This window comes from Ictalurus furcatus, chromosome 15 (genome assembly GCF_023375685.1).
Source record: "Ictalurus furcatus strain D&B chromosome 15, Billie_1.0, whole genome shotgun sequence".
Taxonomy (NCBI): Eukaryota; Metazoa; Chordata; class Actinopteri; order Siluriformes; family Ictaluridae; genus Ictalurus; species Ictalurus furcatus.
In genome coordinates, this window is record NC_071269.1 from 6,730,774 (window position 1) to 6,752,594 (window position 21,821).

General features: G+C 41.6%; 2 protein-coding genes across 2 annotated transcripts; both read left to right on the plus strand.

Annotated features, from left to right (window-relative positions):
• Positions 1 to 664: 664 nt before the first annotated feature.
• rabggta (Rab geranylgeranyltransferase subunit alpha) lies at positions 665 to 10,924 on the plus strand. Its single transcript, XM_053643186.1, has 17 exons — positions 665 to 831; positions 1,155 to 1,178; positions 1,717 to 1,827; positions 1,993 to 2,117; positions 2,234 to 2,421; positions 3,209 to 3,475; positions 3,704 to 3,787; positions 5,479 to 5,561; positions 5,682 to 5,774; positions 6,079 to 6,184; positions 6,381 to 6,432; positions 6,610 to 6,698; positions 6,806 to 6,894; positions 7,126 to 7,242; positions 8,035 to 8,148; positions 8,275 to 8,362; positions 9,777 to 10,924. The coding sequence occupies exons 2-17, from the start codon at positions 1,176 to 1,178 to the stop codon at positions 9,923 to 9,925; spliced, it is 1,758 nt and encodes a 585-aa protein (XP_053499161.1). The 5' UTR covers positions 665 to 831; positions 1,155 to 1,175; the 3' UTR covers positions 9,926 to 10,924.
• Positions 10,925 to 16,019: 5,095 nt separating this feature from the next.
• Positions 16,020 to 21,578, plus strand: LOC128619410 (protein-glutamine gamma-glutamyltransferase K-like). The gene is made up of 13 exons (XM_053643584.1): positions 16,020 to 16,027; positions 16,122 to 16,378; positions 16,465 to 16,716; positions 16,816 to 16,934; positions 17,231 to 17,338; positions 17,543 to 17,720; positions 17,892 to 18,030; positions 18,307 to 18,499; positions 19,295 to 19,448; positions 19,562 to 19,846; positions 20,084 to 20,244; positions 20,436 to 20,572; positions 20,859 to 21,578. The coding sequence occupies exons 1-13, from the start codon at positions 16,020 to 16,022 to the stop codon at positions 21,001 to 21,003; spliced, it is 2,136 nt and encodes a 711-aa protein (XP_053499559.1). The 3' UTR covers positions 21,004 to 21,578.
• The last annotated feature ends 243 nt before the right edge of the window (positions 21,579 to 21,821 follow it).

A 21,821-nucleotide genomic window follows, 5' to 3' on the forward strand; every position in this document is an offset into this window, starting at 1 on the left:
GGAATACATGAGCACCACCTTATGCTCAAACGTTTCCACTTATGAAGATTACAATGGTGAACACGCACACATGGCTGTACAGAGTGATTGTTTATAGATATTTGCTTTTTGTTTTTTCTGATTGTATGTAAAAATATTTTTTTTTTTTTTGTCATTGCAGTACATTTGGCCATACTGTAATGGCTATAATGGTAATGGCAATTAATTGAATTAAATAACATTTGGTTAAACTTGCCAGAGCTAGTCTGTTTAAAAAAAAAAAAACCCCAACGAAATATTGAGAGTAGTGACTGCTTTGGTTAAATATAAATTTGTTTGTATAATTAAGTAAATTACATCCATGATACAAATTGTATATTTAGTAAAAAAAAAAATGTAAAAGAAATGACGACAAACCATGTAGAAATTGCAAAAAGTTTCAAAAATTCTTTTATATATTTCGATTAAAAATAAAAGGACGTATTCATCAGAAAATGGCGTCCAAAATTAAAAGACTCCGGTCTTTAAATAAGTCATACAAATGTTTAAACATTGAGAATATAAAGAAAATAGCCAAACATATAGAAACTACTAACCGGATGGTGAATCGTTTAATATAATTTTAATTTAAGATAAAAAATCACTGCCGTTTTAGAAAACAGAAGTGACGTCATTGCAAGGAGACGGAAGTAAGTGCAATTTGTAGTCAACTTACCTTCGACGTGAACGTACATCGTTCTGAGAGCGAACAGCATTACACAGTGAGGGAAGAACAGTTGGAGTGTTTATTTCTGTGGTCTGACCTGCAGTTTGTCACTGAGCGGGTTAGAAGAGTCCGGTTTCAGCTCCACTGTGAGTGATTTTCACCTTTATTTCTTGTCTCTTTCCGCGTTTCCTGATTTCTCAGCTGCTAAACTGAGGCAGTAGTGACAGTCTGCGGAGTAACGGTAATAATAAGTGCTGGCCTGGTTACGTGACATCTCTTTGTGACCTGTTAATAACCTATTTGCTTTATTTTAGCCATCTCATTTTACATTGAAAAGAAGGAGAAACGATGCATTCAATGGGTTCGTGTTATACTGCACGAGACTGTCGGCTGGGTGGTTTCGCGCATGCGCACCGAGCCGCACCGAGTTCAGACGGATGATTTATTCTGGTTTATTTTCTCTTTTCAGACGTGAAACTCGTGTTGCGCCATGGTGAGTGATCTGGAGCTCAAACGCTTACCCGCCGGAATCGCTCTCTGTCTGTCTGATTATCTGTCTGTCTCTCCTGCTCTGTGTGTCTTTCTCATACTCTCTTGCACTATCTGTCTCTCTCTCGCTCTGTCTATATTTCTGTCTGGCTCTCTCTCTCCCGCTTTCTGTCTCTCTCTTGCTCCATCTGTCTCCGCCTGTGTGTGTTTCTCAATCTTTGTCTCTCCCTTTTTGCAACCCTCTCTGTTTCCCTGTCTGTCTGTCTCTTTTTCTCTCATTCTGTCTCTCTGTTTGTCTGTTTCTCTCTTGCTGTCTGTGTGTCTCTTTTTTTTCCTCATTATGTCTCTCTCTCTTTGTCTCTCTCTCTTTGTCTGTCTCTCTTACTGTCTGTCTGACTCTTTTTTTCCTCATTCTGTCTCTCTCTCTTTGTCTGTCTCTCTCTTGCTGTCTGTCTGTCTCTTTTTCTCTCATTCTGTATCGTTCTCTCTCTCTTCCACCTGTTCTCTCATATTTACTCTGTTACTCCTTCTGTCTTGTACAGCACGGTCGAGTGAAGGTAAAGTCCACTGCTCAGCAGGAAGAGGAGAAGAGGAAAGAGCGAGAGAAGAAACTGAAAGTGTACCTGACGGTTCGAGATGCCATCTTCAAAAAGGTCAGTCATGAAGCATGGAAAATGATTTCCCATTATCATGAATAATAATAATGATAAGTCCTATTATTATTATTATTATTATTATTATTAAATGTGCCCAAGCTGCAGCAGTAACAATTGTCACCCTGATTCTTATCTCTCTCTCTCTCTCTCTCACTCGCTCAGAGGAGTAATAGTGAGCTGGATGAAGAAGCTCTCCAGCTCACGCAGCAGCTCCTGGCTTCTAACCCAGACTTTGCCACGCTGTGGAACTACAGGAGAGAAATCTTTCTGCACCTGGAGACTGTCAAGTGAGAGAACTACAGCTCCCAGCATGCTTTGTGTGTCTTTTTCTGTAAGCAGTTTTTTTTTGTTGTTGTTGTTGTTTTTTTTTTTTTAAATCCCTGTTGTCTCACTCTCTTTCTAGAGAGGAGGAAGAGATGCAGAAACTGTATGAAGCCGAGCTGCTCTTCATCGAGGCGTGTCTGAAAGTGAACCCCAAGTCGTACGGGAGCTGGCATCACCGTGGCTGGGTGTCGTCCCGCCTCCCGAGACCCGACTGGAAGAGAGAGCTCATGCTGTGTGACCGCTGCCTCAGCCTGGACGACCGAAACTGTGAGGGGGGCAGGTGGGGGGGGGGGGCAGGTGGATGAGGGGGGCGGAGGTGGGTGAGGGGGGCAGGGGGGGGGTGGTAATTTAAGAAATTAAATTTCAGTGTTTAATTTCTTGCATGATGTAGCTAAGTTTTTATCGCATGAACATAAACACTTCAATTTCTAATCCCATCTTTCATAACAGTCACGTCTTACTTTCACTTTGTCATGTGTTCATCAACGAGAGTGTGAAATTAAAGGAGCCATCCATGATTTTTCGAGCCATCTGCTGTCTGTGACTGTGCTTACATGATGTAAAACACAGACTTAGTAAAAATTCACGCCTCCTAGGTTGCATTTTAAAGGAAAGCTGTAATGCTGGGGAGCTCTGTTCAAGGTGGGGGGGCAGAGCTTATTTCAGGGCCAGAAAAAATATACTGAAATCACATTTTAAATGTGTCCATTATTCAGCAGTATTGCTTATTTATTTATTTATTTATTTATTTAAATAAAGTTATTTCCTTTCCAGATATATGATGATTAAAGGTTGAGCAACATGCTGAAACTTTATAAACTGCAGTTTTAAAATTATTTAAAAAAAACTTGAAGACCTTGTTTTTTCGGCAGAATTTATAAATCTGTTGTTAGTTAATGGATCAGTGTTAATCCAAACACTTTAATATCCAGTGCCTCTTTTTGTTGGTCGTTCTTGTCCTAATGTTCTCTATTTATCTCTCTCTCTCTTTATCTCTCTCTTTATCTCTCTCTCACTTTATCTCACTTTATCTCTCTCTCTCTCTCTCTCTCAGTTCACTGTTGGGATTACCGCCGCTTGGTGGTGAAGGTGTCCGGAGTTTCTGTGGAACAGGAGCTCCAGTTTACAGATCGTCTGATTGGCTCAAACTTTTCCAACTACTCAAGCTGGCACTACCGGAGCACGCTGCTGCCCCTCCTGCACCTGCAGCCCGCATCCGATCCGGCGCCAGCCTGCCAAAAACACACACGCACTCGCACAGTGCCCACGGCCTCACCTCAGACACACGGGCACCGAGTGTGTGAGGAGCAGCTGCTAAAAGGTCAGAGCTCACACACACATACATAAACACACATACACTGTGACAATTTCACACAATGTCCAGAAGAGGGCATTTGTGAGCTTTTATTGAATAAAAAGTTGATGATTGAATAAAAAAAAAAACAGATGTAGGCTTCTGTAAGACATGAATTCATATCTCAGAGAATGTTTTTGTTTTTTGTCATAAGGCGTTTCATTTAAGTGTTAATGTCACTTCTTTTGTGTCTAGAATATGAACTGGTGCAGAATGCCGTCTTCACCGACCCAAATGACCAGAGCGCATGGTTCTACTACCGCTGGCTCCTGGGGAGAGGTGGGTGTGGGTGTGTGTGTTGGTGTATGTGTGGAGAGGTATGGTTGGGAGGGGGTTGTAGGGGTGTGTTTGGGGAGGTTGTAGGGGTGTGTTGGGCGGGGTGTTGGGGGGGAAGTTTATGTGTGGAGGGGTGAATGGGGTATGGTTGGGAGGGGGTTGGAGGGGTGTGTGTAGGGGGGTTGGAGGGGACGTTTGTGTGTGAAGGGCTGTATGGGGTATGGTTGTGGGGGGGTTGTAGGGGTGTATCTGTTTGTGTGGGGGGTGGAGGGGGAGTTTGTGTGGGGGGGTGAATGGGGTATGGGTGTGGGGGGGTTGGAGGGGAAGTTTGTGTGTGGAGGGGTGAATGGGGTATGGTTGGAAGGGGGTTGCAGGGTTGTGTCTGTGTGTGTGGGGGGTGGAGGGGGAGTTTGTGTGTGGAGGGGTGAATGGGGTATGGGTGTGGGGGGGTTGGAGGGGAAGTTTGTGTGTGGAGGGGTGAATGGGGTATGGGTGTGGGGGGGTTGGAGGGGAAGTTTGTGTGTGGAGGGGTGTATGGGGTATGGTTGTGAGGGGGTGGGGGGGTTGGAGGGGGAGTTTGTGTGTGGAGGGGTGAATGGGGTATGGTTGGAAGGGGGTTGTAGGGGTGTGTCTGTGTGTGGGGGTGGAGGGGGAGTTTGTGTGTGGAGGGGTGAATGGGGTATGGGTGTGGGGGGGTTGGAGGGGAAGTTTGTGTGTGGAGGGGTGTATGGGGTATGGTTGTGAGGGGGTGGGGGGGTTGGAGGGGGAGTTTGTGTGTGGAGGGGTGAATGGGGTGTGGTTGTGAGGGGGTTGGAGGGGTGTGTCTGTGTGGGGGGGTGGAGGGGGGTTTGTGTGTGGAGGGGTGAATGGGGTATGGGTGTGGGGGGGTTGGAGGGGAAGTTTGTGTGTGGAGGGGTGAATGGGGTATGGGTGTGGGGGGGTTGGAGGGGAAGTTTGTGTGTGGAGGGGTGTATGGGGTATGGTTGTGAGGGGGTGGGGGGGTTGGAGGGGGAGTTTGTGTGTGGAGGGGTGAATGGGGTATGGTTGGAAGGGGGTTGTAGGGGTGTGTCTGTGTGTGGGGGTGGAGGGGGAGTTTGTGTGTGGAGGGGTGAATGGGGTATGGGTGTGGGGGGGTTGGAGGGGAAGTTTGTGTGTGGAGGGGTGTATGGGGTATGGTTGTGAGGGGGTGGGGGGGTTGGAGGGGGAGTTTGTGTGTGGAGGGGTGAATGGGGTGTGGTTGTGAGGGGGTTGGAGGGGTGTGTCTGTGTGGGGGGGTGGAGGGGGGTTTGTGTGTGGAGGGGTGAATGGGGTATGGGTGTGGAGGGGGTTGTATGGGGGTGTGTGTGTGTGTGTGTGTGTGTGTGTGTGTGTGTGTGTGTGTAGAGGGGATGTATGGGGTGTATGTGGTATGGTTGTGAGGGGGTGGGGGGGTTGGAGGGGGAGTTTGTGTGTGGAGGGGTGAATGGGCTATGGTTGGAAGGGGGTTGTAGGGGTGTGTCTGTGTGTGGGGGTGGAGGGGGAGTTTGTGTGTGTGTGTTGTATGGGGGTGTGTGTGTGTGTGTGTGTGTGTGTGTGTGTGTGTGTGTAGAGGGGATGTATGGGGTGTATGTGTTGTGGGGGGGGTGTAGATTTTTGGCTTATTGTTGATGATGATGATGAGGTGGTTTCTTTCCTCTTCCTCCTCCCTGTGCTAGCTGAGCGTGAGGAGGTGATTAGCTGTGTGTTTGTGAGCAGAGAGGGAGAGCGAGTCGCTGTGGCTTTCTCCAAACCTGTTAACGTGAGACATTTATAATGAGTTTAGAGTTTTGTTATTATGTTATTTGTTATTTGTTATTATGCAATATCACTTCAGTAGAGGTAGAAACTTAATCTCGCTCTCTCTCTCTCTCTCTCTCAGGTTGTGAGTTTGATGTTGGTGTTAGATGGTCAGCCTCAGCAGCAGGTGGAGTGGAGAAGTGTTCACCCTCGATTTCGCCACAGCCCCGTCTGGGTAATTTCTCTTCCTCTGTGTATTCACAGCAGCTGATTTCAGTTCAGTTGTTTGTTTTGAGCACGACGATACTAAAATTACAGGTTAGAAAAATAATCCAAGAAAAGTAATTAAGCAAGGGAAGCGTTTCTGAAAATCAGAAAACACAAACGGAACATTTCAACAAAAAACAAAACAAAAGCTTTTGTTCAATAAAGTCACCAGAATGTTAAATTCAGTCATTCGTGGATGATTTTAAATCTGTTCTCTCTCTCTGTCTGTCTCTCTCTCTCTCACTCACTCACTCACTCACACACTCACACAGTTGTGCGAGCTTCCTCCCGGCTCTATCAGCGACATCAACAATGAGCACAACCTGACGGTGCACTGGATGGAGAAACACACACAACGAGACTGTGCTCTCTATACAGGTGTGTGTGTGTGTGTGTATGAGAAGAAGAATTCTTTTATTGGATTACATCCTATACGTTATTTACGTTGAGCAGAAATAAAGAGCGGCTATATTTTAAGATGCCTTTATTTCAATGTGAAAAACACAACACAACCCGAAACTGAAGACATTCGTCTTCTTTAAGACGTTCATTTATATCTTTCTTTTCCCATCAGGTCGGACGGAGAGTTGGTGCAGGGACTCTGCCACGGATCAGGAGCTCTTCAGGTACACACACACACACGCACACGTGTGTATACACTAGAGGCCAAACAATACGAAAATGCTGTCACACATAGTAATAATGATTTTGAGGAGGTAACCTAAATGATAGTCCTGCAGTTAGTGGCATGTGTTTTTGTGTGTGTGTGTGTGTGTGTGTGTGTGTGTGTGTGTGTGTGTTAGGAGTGAGCTGTCTGTAGAGAAGACGTCAGTTCTCCAGTCTGAGCTCCAGTCCTGTACTCAGCTCCTGGAACTGGAGCCTCAGAATAAATGTGAGTCCCTGATGTGCTCGATATTATACATTAAATATATAATTAAAAGAAATGTTCTTGGTCTATCTTGCCCTCACCCCCCCCCCCCCCCCTTCTGCCTCCCTCAGGGTGCCTTTTAACTATAATCCTCCTGATGAGAGCTCTGGATCCTCTAGGTCACGAGAAAGAGACACTCGCTCATTTCCAGACACTGAAGGTTTACTGTATTTTTACGTAAAATCTTAAAAACAAGGTTCTGGTTGATATCGTGATAAAACGGTTAATAATGCACCTTTTCTCACGTGTCGCGGTCTTGAATTTCTAGTTTTCTGTAACACGTTTCTTTTAAGTGTTACACCAGTACGTAATGTGATTTATTTATTTTTGCTGTGCGTACGTGTTATTAGAATTTATCATTTAAGTAAACACGTCTGTAACTTTCTTACAGGAAGTGGACCCCATGCGAAGCTCCTACTACAGCGATCTCTGCAGTAAGTTTCTGATCGAGAACACTATCCTGAAAATGGAGTACGCCGAGGTACGGGTCTTCAGCCTGTCGGATAAGGTAACCGTCACGCAGCAGTCGTGATTTCCTTTCATATATATATATATATATATATATATATATATATATATATATATATATATATATATATATATATATATATATAAGCTTGTTTTATCAGGGAAGATAGCTTATTAAAGGTACAGTAGTCCTTAAAGGGGAAAAAAATCCACCCTGAACAACTCGCATATTCATATTTACAATTAACATTTTGGTCTTCTAAGTTTTATCAAGCTTTTTTTTTCCTTTTTATTTTTCCATTGTAATCTTTCAATATCTGTTTTCATTTCGGTGAACAGTTTTCTACGTTCAGTTTCTACGACGCTGTTCAACTTCCTGTTGATGGTTCTGCAGTGGGATTTAGCCCTCCCTTCATCTGTACCTAAAGACAGCGACGCAGCGGCTCTTTTAGTCCTTTAATCCGTCCAGCCGTCTCGCCTCCTCAAAAAGCCTAAACTTTTACGCTCATACCGCTATCGGCGGGTTCCTCGTTAACGTGACCGCTAACTTCGCACAGGATTAACACAATTACAGCAACATCTGAGAAATTGGTGCCAGAATCACTATGCAAATCCTTTAAGGTCCAGTTGTGTACTTGTTTAAGTGCCGTTTTCACGTTTTCATGTTTAAAGATAAATACAAACGGTACCTAAGGTGTGCCTTTTTTTTTTTAAAAACGTAAATATCCAGCTCTGTAACTGAGTACTGCACTGTGCGAGCGCATTAAACATCTTTTATTTTGTACATTTTTACAGTTTACTTTTCTGTCTCTTTCTCTCTCACACACTGAAGAACCTGAGCATGCTTTGCCACCTGGACCAGCTCCTATTGGTCACTCATATCAACCTGTGCTCCAATCAGCTCGTGAAGCTGCCGCCGCAGTTCGCCATGCTGCACTGTCTCGAGGTAAACTTCCTATTTTTAAAGATTTTTACAAAGGAAATATTTTGGACTGGCTGTGTAACAATGGTTTGTTCTTTGTGTGTGTGTTTTGTATTTGTGTGGGGTGTGTGTGGGGGGGGTCTCTCTCAGGTTCTGGAGGCTGATGATAATGCCATAGAGAATCTGGAGGGACTGTACCACCTGTCCAAACTGGAAGAGGTGTCTTTGAAAAACAATCGTATCCTTTTTCTCAAACCAGTGATGATAAGGTTAAATGGGATTCCTGGATTCTCAAGTCTCAAGGGGCAGGGCTATACAACGCACACACAGACACTCTTGCATAACTTTTACAGGTTTTCACTGACACACAACAACAGACAGAACAAAAGTATGCTAGGTGTGATGGCTTTTTAGTTAAGTGGATGACATGACTGCTCATTGTTAAAAAAGAGGAGTGTGACTTGGATGAGAGGAATTGTCGTCTCACGCCAGGGCACGTCTAATCTCACAGGAGTGCTGCCATTGCTGCTGTCTGGGGTTTTTTGTTTGTTTGTTTTGTTTTTTGGGTCATGGCACAGCCTCCAAAGTTGATGAACAAGTACAATTTTTCACAAAAAGCACCTCGGCCACTTTATTTAAAAAAAAAAAAGGAAGCCCAACGGAACCAAAACACCTGCTGATGAAGACAGACATAAAAAAATCTAGGCTGTCAGAACGCCTCTATGTAATGGCGTGTAATGGCAATGGCTCTGTGGTAACCCGTGCGTCCCAACACACCTTATTTCTAATAATTATTGTCTGATTATTAAAGTTTAGGGATATTTAGGTGAGTCAGGTGTGTTAAATTGGTGCAAGTTGGGTTGGAACAAAACCCTGAAACACCTGTTTAAGTACTTTTTATCTGGACAGGTTCAGGAAATTCAAATGCCACGTTGATGCACTGACGTTACACAATATCGGTCTGTAAAGGTTTATAAAAATGATGCTACAGCATTGAAATAATATTTCAAAAGAAAGCAGTAACGGTTAGGTTCATGGTCAGGGTCATAACGCAATTTACCATCGTATGCATATAAAATTGTATGACGTGTGTGTGTATGTGTATGTGTGTGTATGTGTGTATATATATATATATATATATATATATATATATATATATATATATATATATATATATATATATATATATTTATTTATTTCTTTATTTATTTGAGTGCACCTTTTTAATGCCGGTTTGGAGGCTATCATATCTCTCGTTACTACGGTAACAATCTTCCAAGTCCTATGACTGGGAAATATCCTTGATACAGTTTATACATGAAACATACAGTAATACTCCAAACAATCTGGATATCACTTACATGAAATGTGTACTAATTTGGGAATCAATAACAGTGTAAATGAACATTATTATTATTATTATTATTATTATTATTATTATTACTACTCCCTTACTGTATAGTGAATATTGTGATTCAACTACAAATCACTGGTGGTCACAAAATCACTCGCGTTTAAATTTTAGACTCGAATTTACTCTCTAGTCTGAGTACGAGGTTTTGTTTTGTGTTTTGCTGTTAAAACTAATGAAAAGATTATTCCGTCTGACCGTTTCTTATACAAGATAAGCTTTTTCTGAACTTGGCTGACAGAAATCTCAAAAATCTCTGACCTATCGCCACTCGCAACGTGTCCGAAGCTCACCAGGCTAGATCTCCGTGGCAACCTGGTCACCAAGACCGCCGATATCGAGGCAGAGCTAGCCAAGCTGCTACCATCACTTACTGACCTTCTACTCTGATAAACTCCCGTGGGGGGGGGGGGGGTGTGTGTGTGTGTGTGTGTATTAATGTATACCACAGCATTGTTAAATTCTGATTGGGTGTTGATTTATTTTCTGTAACAGCAGCACACAGGTTTATACGAATTCGCCTGTTGTAATATGTCATTGTTTCTATAGTAACAGCTCGTTCACATGGACTTACAGGACTTACAGTAGACGCTCCACATAAACGGATTTAGAAATGTCTGTAATCCTGGACGTGGAAGGAGTCTCCGGTGACAGTGCTTTGTAAAAGTCATTTTTTTTGTCGTATTAATAGAGAGAGGGAGAGAGCGAAGGGGGGGGGGAGAGACAGAAGGAGGGGGAGAGAGACATGCTGGTGAAGTAATGATTGTTTACAGCTGCTGTAACGAAAGTGATATCAGGTACTAAATTGGTTAGATGTTCCACAATATTAAATGTAACTGTAAATGGATAAAAATTTACATTATTGTAATCAGTGATGAGTTGCTGTGGTATAAGAGGAATGAAACACTTCAGGATGTGAGGTTCTAGTAAAATAATCAACAATAAATCTGCTTCATGTCAGGTAGCATCATTATTTTCCTGTAAGAGCGTACCTCTGAGTGTTTTATTCCTTATGTGTTTCAAATTCTGCATGCTGAGAAGATGTGCTTTACCGTGTGTGTGTGTGTGTGTGTGTGTGTGTGTGTGTGTGTGTGTGTGTGCCTGTGTCCAGTGACATTCCTCATTCCTTCTTTATTAGGAAAATAAGGAGAGGTTGCTCTATGATGTAACAATCTCTCTAATGATAAAGGAAGTTCACAATGGAATCTACTCGACTGAGCCAGACATGATTGTACATGTACTCACACCTTGTATCTGAGACGCTTAACTAGGAGGGACAAATATCGAGTGAAAGAGAGAGCGTGTGTGTGTGTGTGTGCGCACGCACGCACGCACGCACGCACTAAAATTTACATGTAAAACCCATGAATAAAGCGTCTCTCAATAGTCTGCGTCATGTTGCGTCTTTTATTTATTTATGTATTTATTTACAGAATCATGCTATGCAGCTCCACACCATTACCTGCCGCTTCAGTATGTCTCCATGAAGGAGTCTTCAGTCTTTTCTGCAGTCCCTCCGTGATCCTTTGCTGATAAGATTGCAGACAAGGCGAGGTTGTCCAAACTGTTCTCCAAGGGGACCAAATTAGATCACATCAAAATATCTGACGGCCGTTCAACAAAATATTATTTTGAAGCACCAATATAATTTTATTTTAGTGGAATAACTGCAGACCGATGTAGCTGTGACACTCAAGACAACGTTCATAAATTCATGCTTATTTTCAGGACAAATGACCTCATCCACATCATGCACTCTTCATTTTTAAGCATTTTTTTTCTTTAGATTGGTTTTACTAGGAGGTAGAAGAACTAACAAAAACTATTCAAATATATTAAATGTATTAGGTGGTTATTTTATGGATTTATTTAACATTTGTAGTTTTTTTTTTTTTTTTTTAACCTTTAGGTATACCATTAGATAGCAGAAAATGTACTGTTTTTTTAATTATTATTTTTATTTATTTATTTATTCATTTATTTATTTATTTATTTATTTATACTATAGGTTCACATTTTCTTCAATTTTTTTTAAATTACAGGACAAAATCCGTGTAATGAACTGCCAGCACTTTTACTGTTATTTTATGGATTTATTTCTTAGACTGTGTGTGTGTGTGTGTATCCATCCAGCCATCTTCTATACCGCTTATCCTTTTCAGGGTCGCAGGGAAACCTGGAGCCTATACCAGGTAGCATGGGGCACAAGGCGGGGTACACCCTGGACAGGGTGCCAATCAATCACAGGGCACACACATACACATTCACACACCCATTCATACACTATGGACACTTTGGACATGCCAATCAGCCTACCATGCATGTCTTTGGACTGGGGGAGGAAACCGGAGTACCCGGAAGAAACCCCCGCAGCACGGGGAGAACATGCAAACTCCGCACACACAGGGCCCCGGCGGGAATCGAACCCCGGACCCTGGAGGTGAGAGGCAAACGTGCTAACCACTAAAATATATAAATATATATATATATATATATATATATATATATATATATATATATATATATATATATATATATATATATATATATATATATATATATAATCTGTGTGTATATATATATATATATATATATATATATATATATATATTATACATATACATATTATACATATACATATATACATATACATATACATATACATATATATATATATATATATATATATACATATACATACAGTATCTCACAAAAGTGAGTACACCCCTCACATTTTTGTAAATTTTTGATTATAACTTTTCATGTGACAACACTGAAGCAATGACACTTTGCTACAATGTAAAGTAGTGAGTGTACAGCTTGTGTAACAGTGTAAATTTTCTGTCCCCTCAAAATATCTCAACACACAGCCATTAATGTCTAAACCGCTGGTAACAAAACTGAGTACACCCCTAAGTGAAAATGTCCAAATTGGGCCCAATTAGCCATTTTCCCTCCCCAGTGTCAAGTGACTTGTTAGTGTTACAAGGTCTCAGGTGTGAATGGGGAGCAGGTGTGTTAAATTTGGTGTCATCGCGCTCACATGCCCTCATACTGGTCACTGGAAGTTCAACATGGCACCTCATGGCAAAGAACTCTCTGAGGATCTGAAAAAAAGAATTGTTGCTCTACATAAAGATGGCCTAGGCTATAAGAAGATTGCCAAGACCCTGACACTGAGCTGCAGCACAGTGGCCAAGACCATACAGCGGTTTAACAGGACGGGTTCCACTCAGAACAGGCCTCGCCATGATCGACCAAAGAAGTTGAGTGCACATGCTCAGCGTCATATCCAGAGGTTGTCTTTGGGAAATAGACATATGAGTGCTGCCAGCATTGCTGCAGAGGTTGAAGGGTGGGGGGGTCAGCCTGTCAGTGCTCAGACCATACGTCGCACACTGCATCAAATTGGTCTGCATGGCTGTTGTCCCAGAAGGATGCCTCTTCTAAAGATGATGCACAAGAAAGCCGCAAACAGTTTGCTGAAGACAAGCAAAGACATGGATTACTGGAACCATGTCCTGTGGTGTGATGAGACCAAGATAAACTTATTTGCTTCAGATGGTGTCAAGCGTGTGTGGCGGCAACCAGGTGAGGAGTACAAAGACAAGTGTGTCTTGCCTACAGTCAAGCATGGTGGTGGGAGTGTCATGGTCTGGGGCTGCATGAGTGCTGCCAGCACTGGGGAGCTACAGTTCATTGAAGGAACCATGAATGCCAACATGTACTGTGACATACTGAAGCAGAGCATGATCCCCTCCCTTCGGAGACTGGGTCGCAGGGCAGTATTCCAGCATGATATTGACCCCAACACACCTCCAAGACGACCACTGCCTTGCTAAAGAAGCTGAGGGTGAAGGTGATGGACTGGCCAAGCATGTCTCCAGACCTAAACCCTATTGAGCATCTGTGGGGCATCCTCAAATGGAAGATGGAGGAGCACAAGGTCTCTAACATCCACCATCTCCGTGATGTCGTCATGGAGGAGTGGAAGAGGACTCCAGTGGCAACCTGTGAAGCTCTGGTGAACTCCATGCCCAAGAGGGTTAAGGCAGTGCTGGAAAATAATGGTGGCCACACAAAATATTGACACTTTGGGCCCAATTTGGACATTTTCACTTAGGGGTGTACTCACTTTTGTTGCCAGCGGTTTAGACATTAATGGCTGTGTGTTGAGTTATTTTGAGGGGACAGCAAATTTACACTGTTACACAAGCTGTACACTCACTACTTTACATTGTAGCAAAGTACCATTTCTTCAGTGTTGTCACATGAAAAGGTATAATCAAATATTTACAAAAATGTGAGGGGTGTACTCACTTTTGTAAGATACTGTATAATAAATATATATATATATAAAATATATTATTATATGTGAATATATAGTGTGTGTGTATACATATATGGTTAGTGTCCGCATTTGTATTTGTTGTTTTATCTAATCAACTGCATAGTTTTTTGAAGATTTATTTTGAAATTGATGCCTGCAACACGTTCCAAAAAAGTTGGGACAGGGGCGATTTAGGACTAATAGCGATGTGACAAGTTGAAATAAAAAGGTGATGTGAAACAGGTGAGGCAATCATCTAATCATAGTATATAAGGAACCTCCAAAAATGGCCTAGTCCTTCAAGAACAAGGATGGGTCGAGGCTCAGCAATCTGCAACAGATGCGTCAGCGAATAATCCAACACTTTGAGAACAAAATTCCCCAAAGACAAATCGGTAGGATTTTGGGCATTTCACCTTCTACAGTCAACAATATAATTAAAAGATTCAAGGAATCCGGTCAAATCTCGGTGCGTAAAGGGATGTTTTACTATTTTCATCCAGATAGTTGAAACGCACTATCATCTAGAAAGTTGGAGCTCACGAATCGAAAACAAATCAGTTTAGATTCAGACTCAGAATTTCTAACCCACAATATGAGTTTATTATATTCCCTGTATTTGGGCTTGTTTAAAGCTGGCAAATAAGGAAGCATTTGACCTTTACAGGTCAGACTGGGTGGAAAATAATTATCATTTATAATTATTATATAATTATCATTTCTTTTTCTTTTAAAAAGTTCACACCCTGTATTTGAGACTGGAAGGGAGGGACAAACATGCAGTGAAATATGTATGTGTGTGTGTGTGTGTGTGTGTGTGTGTGTGTATTCTCTGCAATCCACCCAGACCCAAAGAGTCAGGTAAGAGCAAATCTTGATACCTGTTTTGGTGAATGTTTACCTGAATGGCGAGGAGAAACTCACTGAGATGGCACAAGGGAGAAATCTTGAAATGGACCAGATCAACAAAAAAAAGAGAAAAAACCTCATCCATTTCAGAGTGACACCGGATCGTACTCTCGTTTTGAGAATTTATGATTGAACGGTAATAAACAGACGCCTGTGATTGGGTCATGTTGCTCTGAACAATAGGAGAGAGAAGAAGCCGGACCATTAGTATAAGTATTAGCTCATTTCAATTTAGGCTGTCTATTTATTTAGCCTTGATGTTACACTTGGTAAAACTACTTAAAACGTTTACTTTCAAGTGCAAGTTTTCCAGTGCAAAACTGACTGCATTAAAATATATATATATATATATATATATATATATATATATATATATATATATATATATATATATATATATATATATATATAGATAGATAGATAGATAGATAGATAGATCTTTAGATGAATAGATAGATCTATAGATATTAGATAGATATATAGATATATAATCTTTATATTCTTGCAGAAAGATGTCAGTAATAAATATAACAAGATGGTCAGAACTGAACTGTCACTTCATTTATCAAAGTGCTGACACAGGAGACGTTAAATGAAGGTCTGCTTACGGAAAACGGTTTTTAATTGAGCTTGGGTAAGCTGTTACTATAACGCATATAAGACATTAATAAAAACCTGTAATTTGCAGCCACAGTCCCGTCATAGCTGCTGTTACAGAAATCAGAAACAGTCCCCACTTTTGAAATCTCTGAAAACCTTTGAACAGAAGAAACGCAATTTAAAAGTTTTTAAAAGAGTCATTAAACTGGTGAATTAATATACAGTAGTGTATGGTTACCTGTCACTATTTAAGTTTTATTTATGCTGTATTGACCGTGCTGCTTTGCTCCTAACCCTGTACATTTTAATGGCATTTTAATTGTAAAAACATTTTAATAGTAAAATTTGTGGTCTGGGCATGGTTTGGTAATGATCAATTTGGGTAATTATATCCGTACACGCTGTTTCCTTGATCATTAGGTTTCCAGTCATCTGAGAAGGCAATGTTTTACTAATAGATGCTAATGATATAATAAATGTGCAGTGGGATTACTGTGTTGTGATTTTCATACATGAATTTAGAATGCATCTGTGAATTATATTACATTTCCTCTATTCCACACATGAGTTTGTTTTACTTTGTCTTCATTAGAATGTCTGCAAGATCCAGCAATGTTGGCCGCTTCCCCATTGCCACGAGTAATGATGACTTCGTAAAGCCACCACTGTCTACCTGTAAGCAGCAAAGAACTGAGAGATCATTTGTGTACTTAAAATCAAGTCACTTACTGTATGTGCATATTCAAGTAAATATATCTCTTTCTTTTATTCTCCTCTCTCTCTCTCTCTCTCTCTCTCTCTCTCTCTCTCAGATGGTCAGTTATCAGTGTGCTCCATAGACCTCCTCAAGTCCAAATCAGGCCAAAACCGCCTGGAGCATCACACGGACCGTTACCAAAGTGATAACCTCATCATCCGTCGAGGGCAGAGCTTTCAGATGTGGATCGAGCTCTCACAAGCTTTTGAGCCCAAATCTGACAAACTAACCCTCGAGTTCAAGCTAGGTAAGGTGTACTGAGAGGCCATTTTTCATACATTTATACTTCCTACACTATGACGATGAACATAATTGTTTGTGTGTATGTTACAGGCCTTCTTCCAGCGTTATCAAAAGACACCCTAGTGACTGTTCCTGTGGTCGACAAGTTAGAGAACAATAGCTGGGAGGCCAAGATTATCGAACAGAAAGACACCAGGATAAAACTGTCCGTCAACACCTCTCCAACTGCTCCCATTGGTCGTTATGAGCTCAGTGTGAAAACATGGACCCCAAAAGGAAGTAACACATATCTTCGCAAGCCTGAAAATGATATTTACCTGCTGTTTAACCCCTGGTGTGAAGGTAAGCATGAGCAGAAATATGATAGGATCACGACTTCTATCAATTCCAGTGCACATTTCCAGAGCAACAGCACTATTTCTCCCTGTCTGCCGTGTTCAGATGACTCGGTGTTTATGGATAAAGAGGACGAGAGGAACGAGTATGTTCTGAACGATGTGGGAACACTCTACCTTGGAAGTGACAGTCAGATTTCATCCAGAACCTGGATCTTTGGACAGGTATTACCTGTTTCCCCTACTCATTCTACCACTTCACCTCATTCTCACTTCAGGTTCAGAGTTACTACTACTACTTAGGCAGTATTTACAGACAGTAAGTGTTTGTGATTTTGAGATAAAGTGTATCCTATGCTGTAGGCAGGATAATCCCAACTGTTAGCATTGCTTACTGTGAACTAGTACACGTGTGCTGTAATGCCATCCCATTATTCAAAAATTTATATAGAGGTAATATATGCATTTTTTTTCCATGCTTGTTTGTGTTGGAGTGTAACTGTGTGTCCTCCTGTGTGCAGTTTGCTGATGGGATTCTCGCAGCATGTCTGTTCATACTGGAGAAGAGTCAAGCACGTGCTTCAGGTTGGGGAGATCCCGTTAATATTGTCAGACTTGTGTCAACCATGGTGAGTGTCTTTTACAGCCACAAAAGCCAACATTAGTGAATGTATAATCATTATTATGGCTACATACTGCATTCTTAAACATTACATACACATTCGCGTACACATTTATATTCACGGAAACATACAAGACAGCAATTGAGTTGTTTCTGGAATTTAGAAAAAACCTATGAATGACCCTCAGTGTCTCTGATTTCTTGGTGCCAGGTCAACTCTCCTGATGACCAAGGTGTGTTGGAAGGGAACTGGTCGAGTAACTATGCGAACGGGACGTCGCCAACGTTGTGGAACGGCAGTGTGGAAATTCTGAGGGAGTACCACAGAACTGAAGGAAAGCCTGTTAAATACGGCCAGTGCTGGGTCTTTGCAGGGGTCACCAGCACGGGTATGAGTACATATCTTTTTCTATTCTCCACGGAAAGTTTCTCTCTAGTGTTGGTTTCTCTATTCATTATTGTGCTTAAGGACATTTTAAAATGACCTCCACATTAACACATTTCTCTCTCTATCTCTCTATCCCCCCCCCCCCCACCTTTCTCTCTCTCTCCAATCCCAGTTCTCAGGTGTTTAGGCATTCCCACCCGCAGTATCACAAACTTCAGCTCTGCCCACGACACTGACGTTTCCTTGACGACCGATTTGTATCTTGATGAGAAATGGAGGCCCATTGAAAGCCTCAATAATGACTCAATTTGGTACAAGCACACACAATTCTCATTTCCCACATTTCACAGCCATCATGTGCAGGGTATAGTCCAGTCTGAAAGCAAAAAGAAAGCTTTCTACTCAAACCTGCAGCAGCCCAGATACTGTATGCGGTGGCTGGGGAAAACCCTTCATGGAATGAATTTGAAAATGGTTTTACTAGTTGTGAACACTACATGTTTTCCTGAACTGTAGTATAATTCTTGTCTGATTGTATCTTAGCCAGAATTATATTTCTTCGACTAACACTTTCACTCTCTCTACAGGAATTTTCATGTGTGGAATGAGTCCTGGATGGCCCGGCCTGATCTACCATTAGGCATGGGGGGTTGGCAGGTGGTGGATGCCACACCTCAAGAGACAAGTCAGGGCACGTTCTGCTGTGGTCCTGCTCCTGTGGCAGCCATCCGTGATGGACTGGTCTATCTCAAATACGATGCTCCCTTTGTCTTTGCTGAGGTAAGGACAAATCTTTCAATTATAGTAACGGTAGAGCTGTCAGTACTGCCATTGTCAAGTCCAAAGTCCAGGACAACGCAAAATTGAGTCAAAACAGAGTCTGAACTCAGGCCAAGTCTAGATCAAGTCCAGTTAAATCAAGACTGTGTTAAGCTCAATTCCAAAAACCATCAAATCCTTTTTTCAAAGCCTTTTCTTCAACTAGTGGGGTTAATTTGTGTATTGCACCAATGACTAGGCTGTTTTCCAGCAGAAGAAACTTTTGGATGAAACCAAGACCATATTTAGCGAGATCAATACCCAAGACCGTGACAAGTCCAAGTACAAACAGAAAACATCTTGAGGGTAGACCAGAGTCTAAGACCAGACTCGAGAACCAAGAACATGAGAACTCGCGTCAAACAGCTCTAGTTAAAATGCCTTGATTTTGCCTCTGCGGGAACGCCTTTGCATAGAACCCTGCATCAAAATGTTTTTCTATCACCCTTCCACCTAGAACTCTAAAACAATGAACACTGTTTGGAAGCTAAGAACCCGTAATTATCCAATGAACCTCTAAAGAATCCATGAAGAACTGTTTTTCTCCAAGAGTGTAGGTATTAAGTGGCCAAGTTTGTTGAACTCTAACTCCAATCTCTGACAGCTATAGTGTTTTGGTACTAGGTACACTGTTATAAAAAAGGTTTCCTCAAAGGTTCTTTAAGGGTTCATTGGATAGTGGAAGGTAATATACAAGAGTAAGAAACCTCAACATTTGTTTAGTGGGCCATCATCACAGCATTTGTGTGTTTGTAGGTGAATAGTGACAGGATCTTCTGGCAGAGACAAGCTGATGGCACCTTCACTCAGATCTTCTCTGAGAAGAACGTTGTGGGCCGCTACATCAGCACCAAGGCAGTCGGTTCTGACCGCAGAGTGGACATCACACACCTCTACAAACACCCAGAAGGTAAAATCACTCACCACAAACCTTCGATTATTGTCTTTTCTTCACAATCCTTTTTTCTTCTTCTATGGTTATTATCTTTTTTCTGGTCCCACCTTTCTGCTTTTCATCATTAGGATCTGAAGCCGAACGAATTGCCGTGGAAACTGCTTCCCTCTACGGTTCCAAGCCTAAAATCTACTCCCATGCTGTGGTCGAGGATGTCAAATTACAGGTTGCCGTTGAAGGGGAGGGGCCGTGGGTGGGTGAAGATGCTCAGCTGTCCTTCACCGTGAATAATGGAAGCTCTGCAAAGCGCAGTATCAAGCTCTACTGCCAAGTGGCGATCATGTACTATACTGGAGTGCTAAAGGACACAGTGAAGAAGGATGAAATAGCGGTGAAGCTCAAACCCAACAAAGGTGGGAGATTATGTAGCTCTTACTTTGCATTAACACACACACACACACACACACACACACACACACAGAGAGCCATACAGCTTCACGTCAGCTTCTGTGCTAGTCACAGAGAGGTTGTGAGTTCAAATCCCAGGACTGACAATGATCTGTTGTGTTCCTGAACAAGGTCTGTAACCCTGAACTGTATACTATTTGAGCATCTTCAGACTATGTTCCTCTCTCTTGATCCTCTTATAGTCCAGACACTAAAGTGGACCGTTCCTTACAACTTGTACAAGGACAAGCTGGTGGACCAGGCGGCGCTGATGCTCACCGTGACTGGACGAGTCAGTGAGACCAAGCAGGTTCTGGCTACCAGGTTCAACTTCCGCCTGCGGACGCCCGACATCATCCTCACTGTAAGTCCTCGAGTGACTCCCATTTGAAGCTTTCTGCTTACAAACATCTGAATTTCTACTTAGCGCGTTTTATTATGTTGCTTATGTAAAAAGATCTACATGCATTTAAAAAGTTCTTTCATTTTACAGAATAAAACACAATGGGGTTTCCTACTGTTTCCTTTTGTTTTACTTGCAAATCTGCTTTACAGCCTGCAGGACACGCTGTGGTGGGGAGAGAGATGGAGACAAAAATCACATTTAAGAATCCACTGGCATGTGTCCTGACGAAAGTCACGTTCCAAATCGAGGGCTTGGGCTTGCTGAACGCAAAAAACATCCTCTACGGGTAAACCACACTGACCATTTAACGTCATTTAAAATATCGATCCACTTAGCGGTGCAATGTTTTTGAGCTAGTTAAGTATTTGTATATACAGGAGACACGTTTATTGACCAAAAAAATATACAACCCAAAATATTCCTGTCTGGGAATTCTTAAGTACTGTGTTTGTCTAGCTGGAAATTTTGACAGTTTTCTAACTAAGCTAAAGAAATGACACAACAAGGGCATGAATTATTTGTTTTATTTGGCATTGTGTTTGACATTAACACAATCTTTCCTTCTCACCCAGTGACGTGGGCAGTCTGGCGACCATCACGCTGACGGTGAAGTTTACTCCCACCTTATCTGGTCTGCGGAAGCTTCTCGTCTCTCTGGACTGTCAGCAGCTCACACACGTTCACGGTGTTGCCGACATCCTCGTCAAGGAGAAGTGAAACGTCACAAGAATGCAAACTCAAATGCACTAATACAACACACTCATCCCCTTTCTACCTGGACACTTGCACAATTGAATGTTTTCTCTAGTAAAACCTGTAAGATTACCAGCTGATGAGCTGAATCAGGTGTGTTAGAACAATTGGCAGAAAAGAGCCCAGATCAACTGCAACCGAATATAAATTCAGATCATTTATGTGCCTTCCTGTATGTTTTTTTCCTGGACTAAAAATCCATTTTGAAGCAATTCATAACATTAATGCTTAATATCCATGTTATACATTTTGTTGATTAGAGTATCCTGAGCATTATATTTAGTATAATGCTTATATGTTGGTCTTCTTTACTTATCTTGCTACATCCTTCTAATCTGTTTGGCACTGAAATACATTATTCTGCTAATTAATAAACCAAAAAAAAAAGGATCTGCAAGCATGTGCAAAATCTTTCCCAAAGTCTGATTTGCTGAAGTTATAGGTAATATAAGTTTCATATATAATGTATATAAGATTATAATAAGGAAATGAAAATATAAGGATGTTGGGGCGATGGAGGTGTGAAGTGAAATGCTTATTTATATCTTGACTTTTAGTCTTATATTGTGTATATATACTTTTGTATATATTTTAAACGACATGATATGGCAAGTACTGAGCTACAAAGGTCGAAAAAGCAAAGCAGCAAGTCCACATTGTGCATTGTTAACGACTTTAAGTTCAAACGAGTACAGACTATTATGTTTACTGTACATTTACTGTATATTTAATATTCGGTTTTTGGCGTGATATGTTGAAGTTAAAATGAAGTTAACCTGAGG

What these genes read in the sequence shown, in the direction of transcription:
- rabggta (XM_053643186.1), top strand. An exon ending in GAGATGCCATCTTCAAAAAG is followed by an intron (nt 1,828 to 1,992) that starts GTCAGTCATGAA and finishes TCACTCGCTCAG; the next exon opens with AGGAGTAATAGTGAGCTGGA. An exon ending in GGTGTCTTTGAAAAACAATC is followed by an intron (nt 8,363 to 9,776) that starts GTATCCTTTTTC and finishes CTTGGCTGACAG; the next exon opens with AAATCTCAAAAATCTCTGAC.
- LOC128619410 (XM_053643584.1), top strand. An exon ending in TGCAGGGGTCACCAGCACGG is followed by an intron (nt 17,721 to 17,891) that starts GTATGAGTACAT and finishes CTCCAATCCCAG; the next exon opens with TTCTCAGGTGTTTAGGCATT. An exon ending in CTCCCTTTGTCTTTGCTGAG is followed by an intron (nt 18,500 to 19,294) that starts GTAAGGACAAAT and finishes GTGTGTTTGTAG; the next exon opens with GTGAATAGTGACAGGATCTT.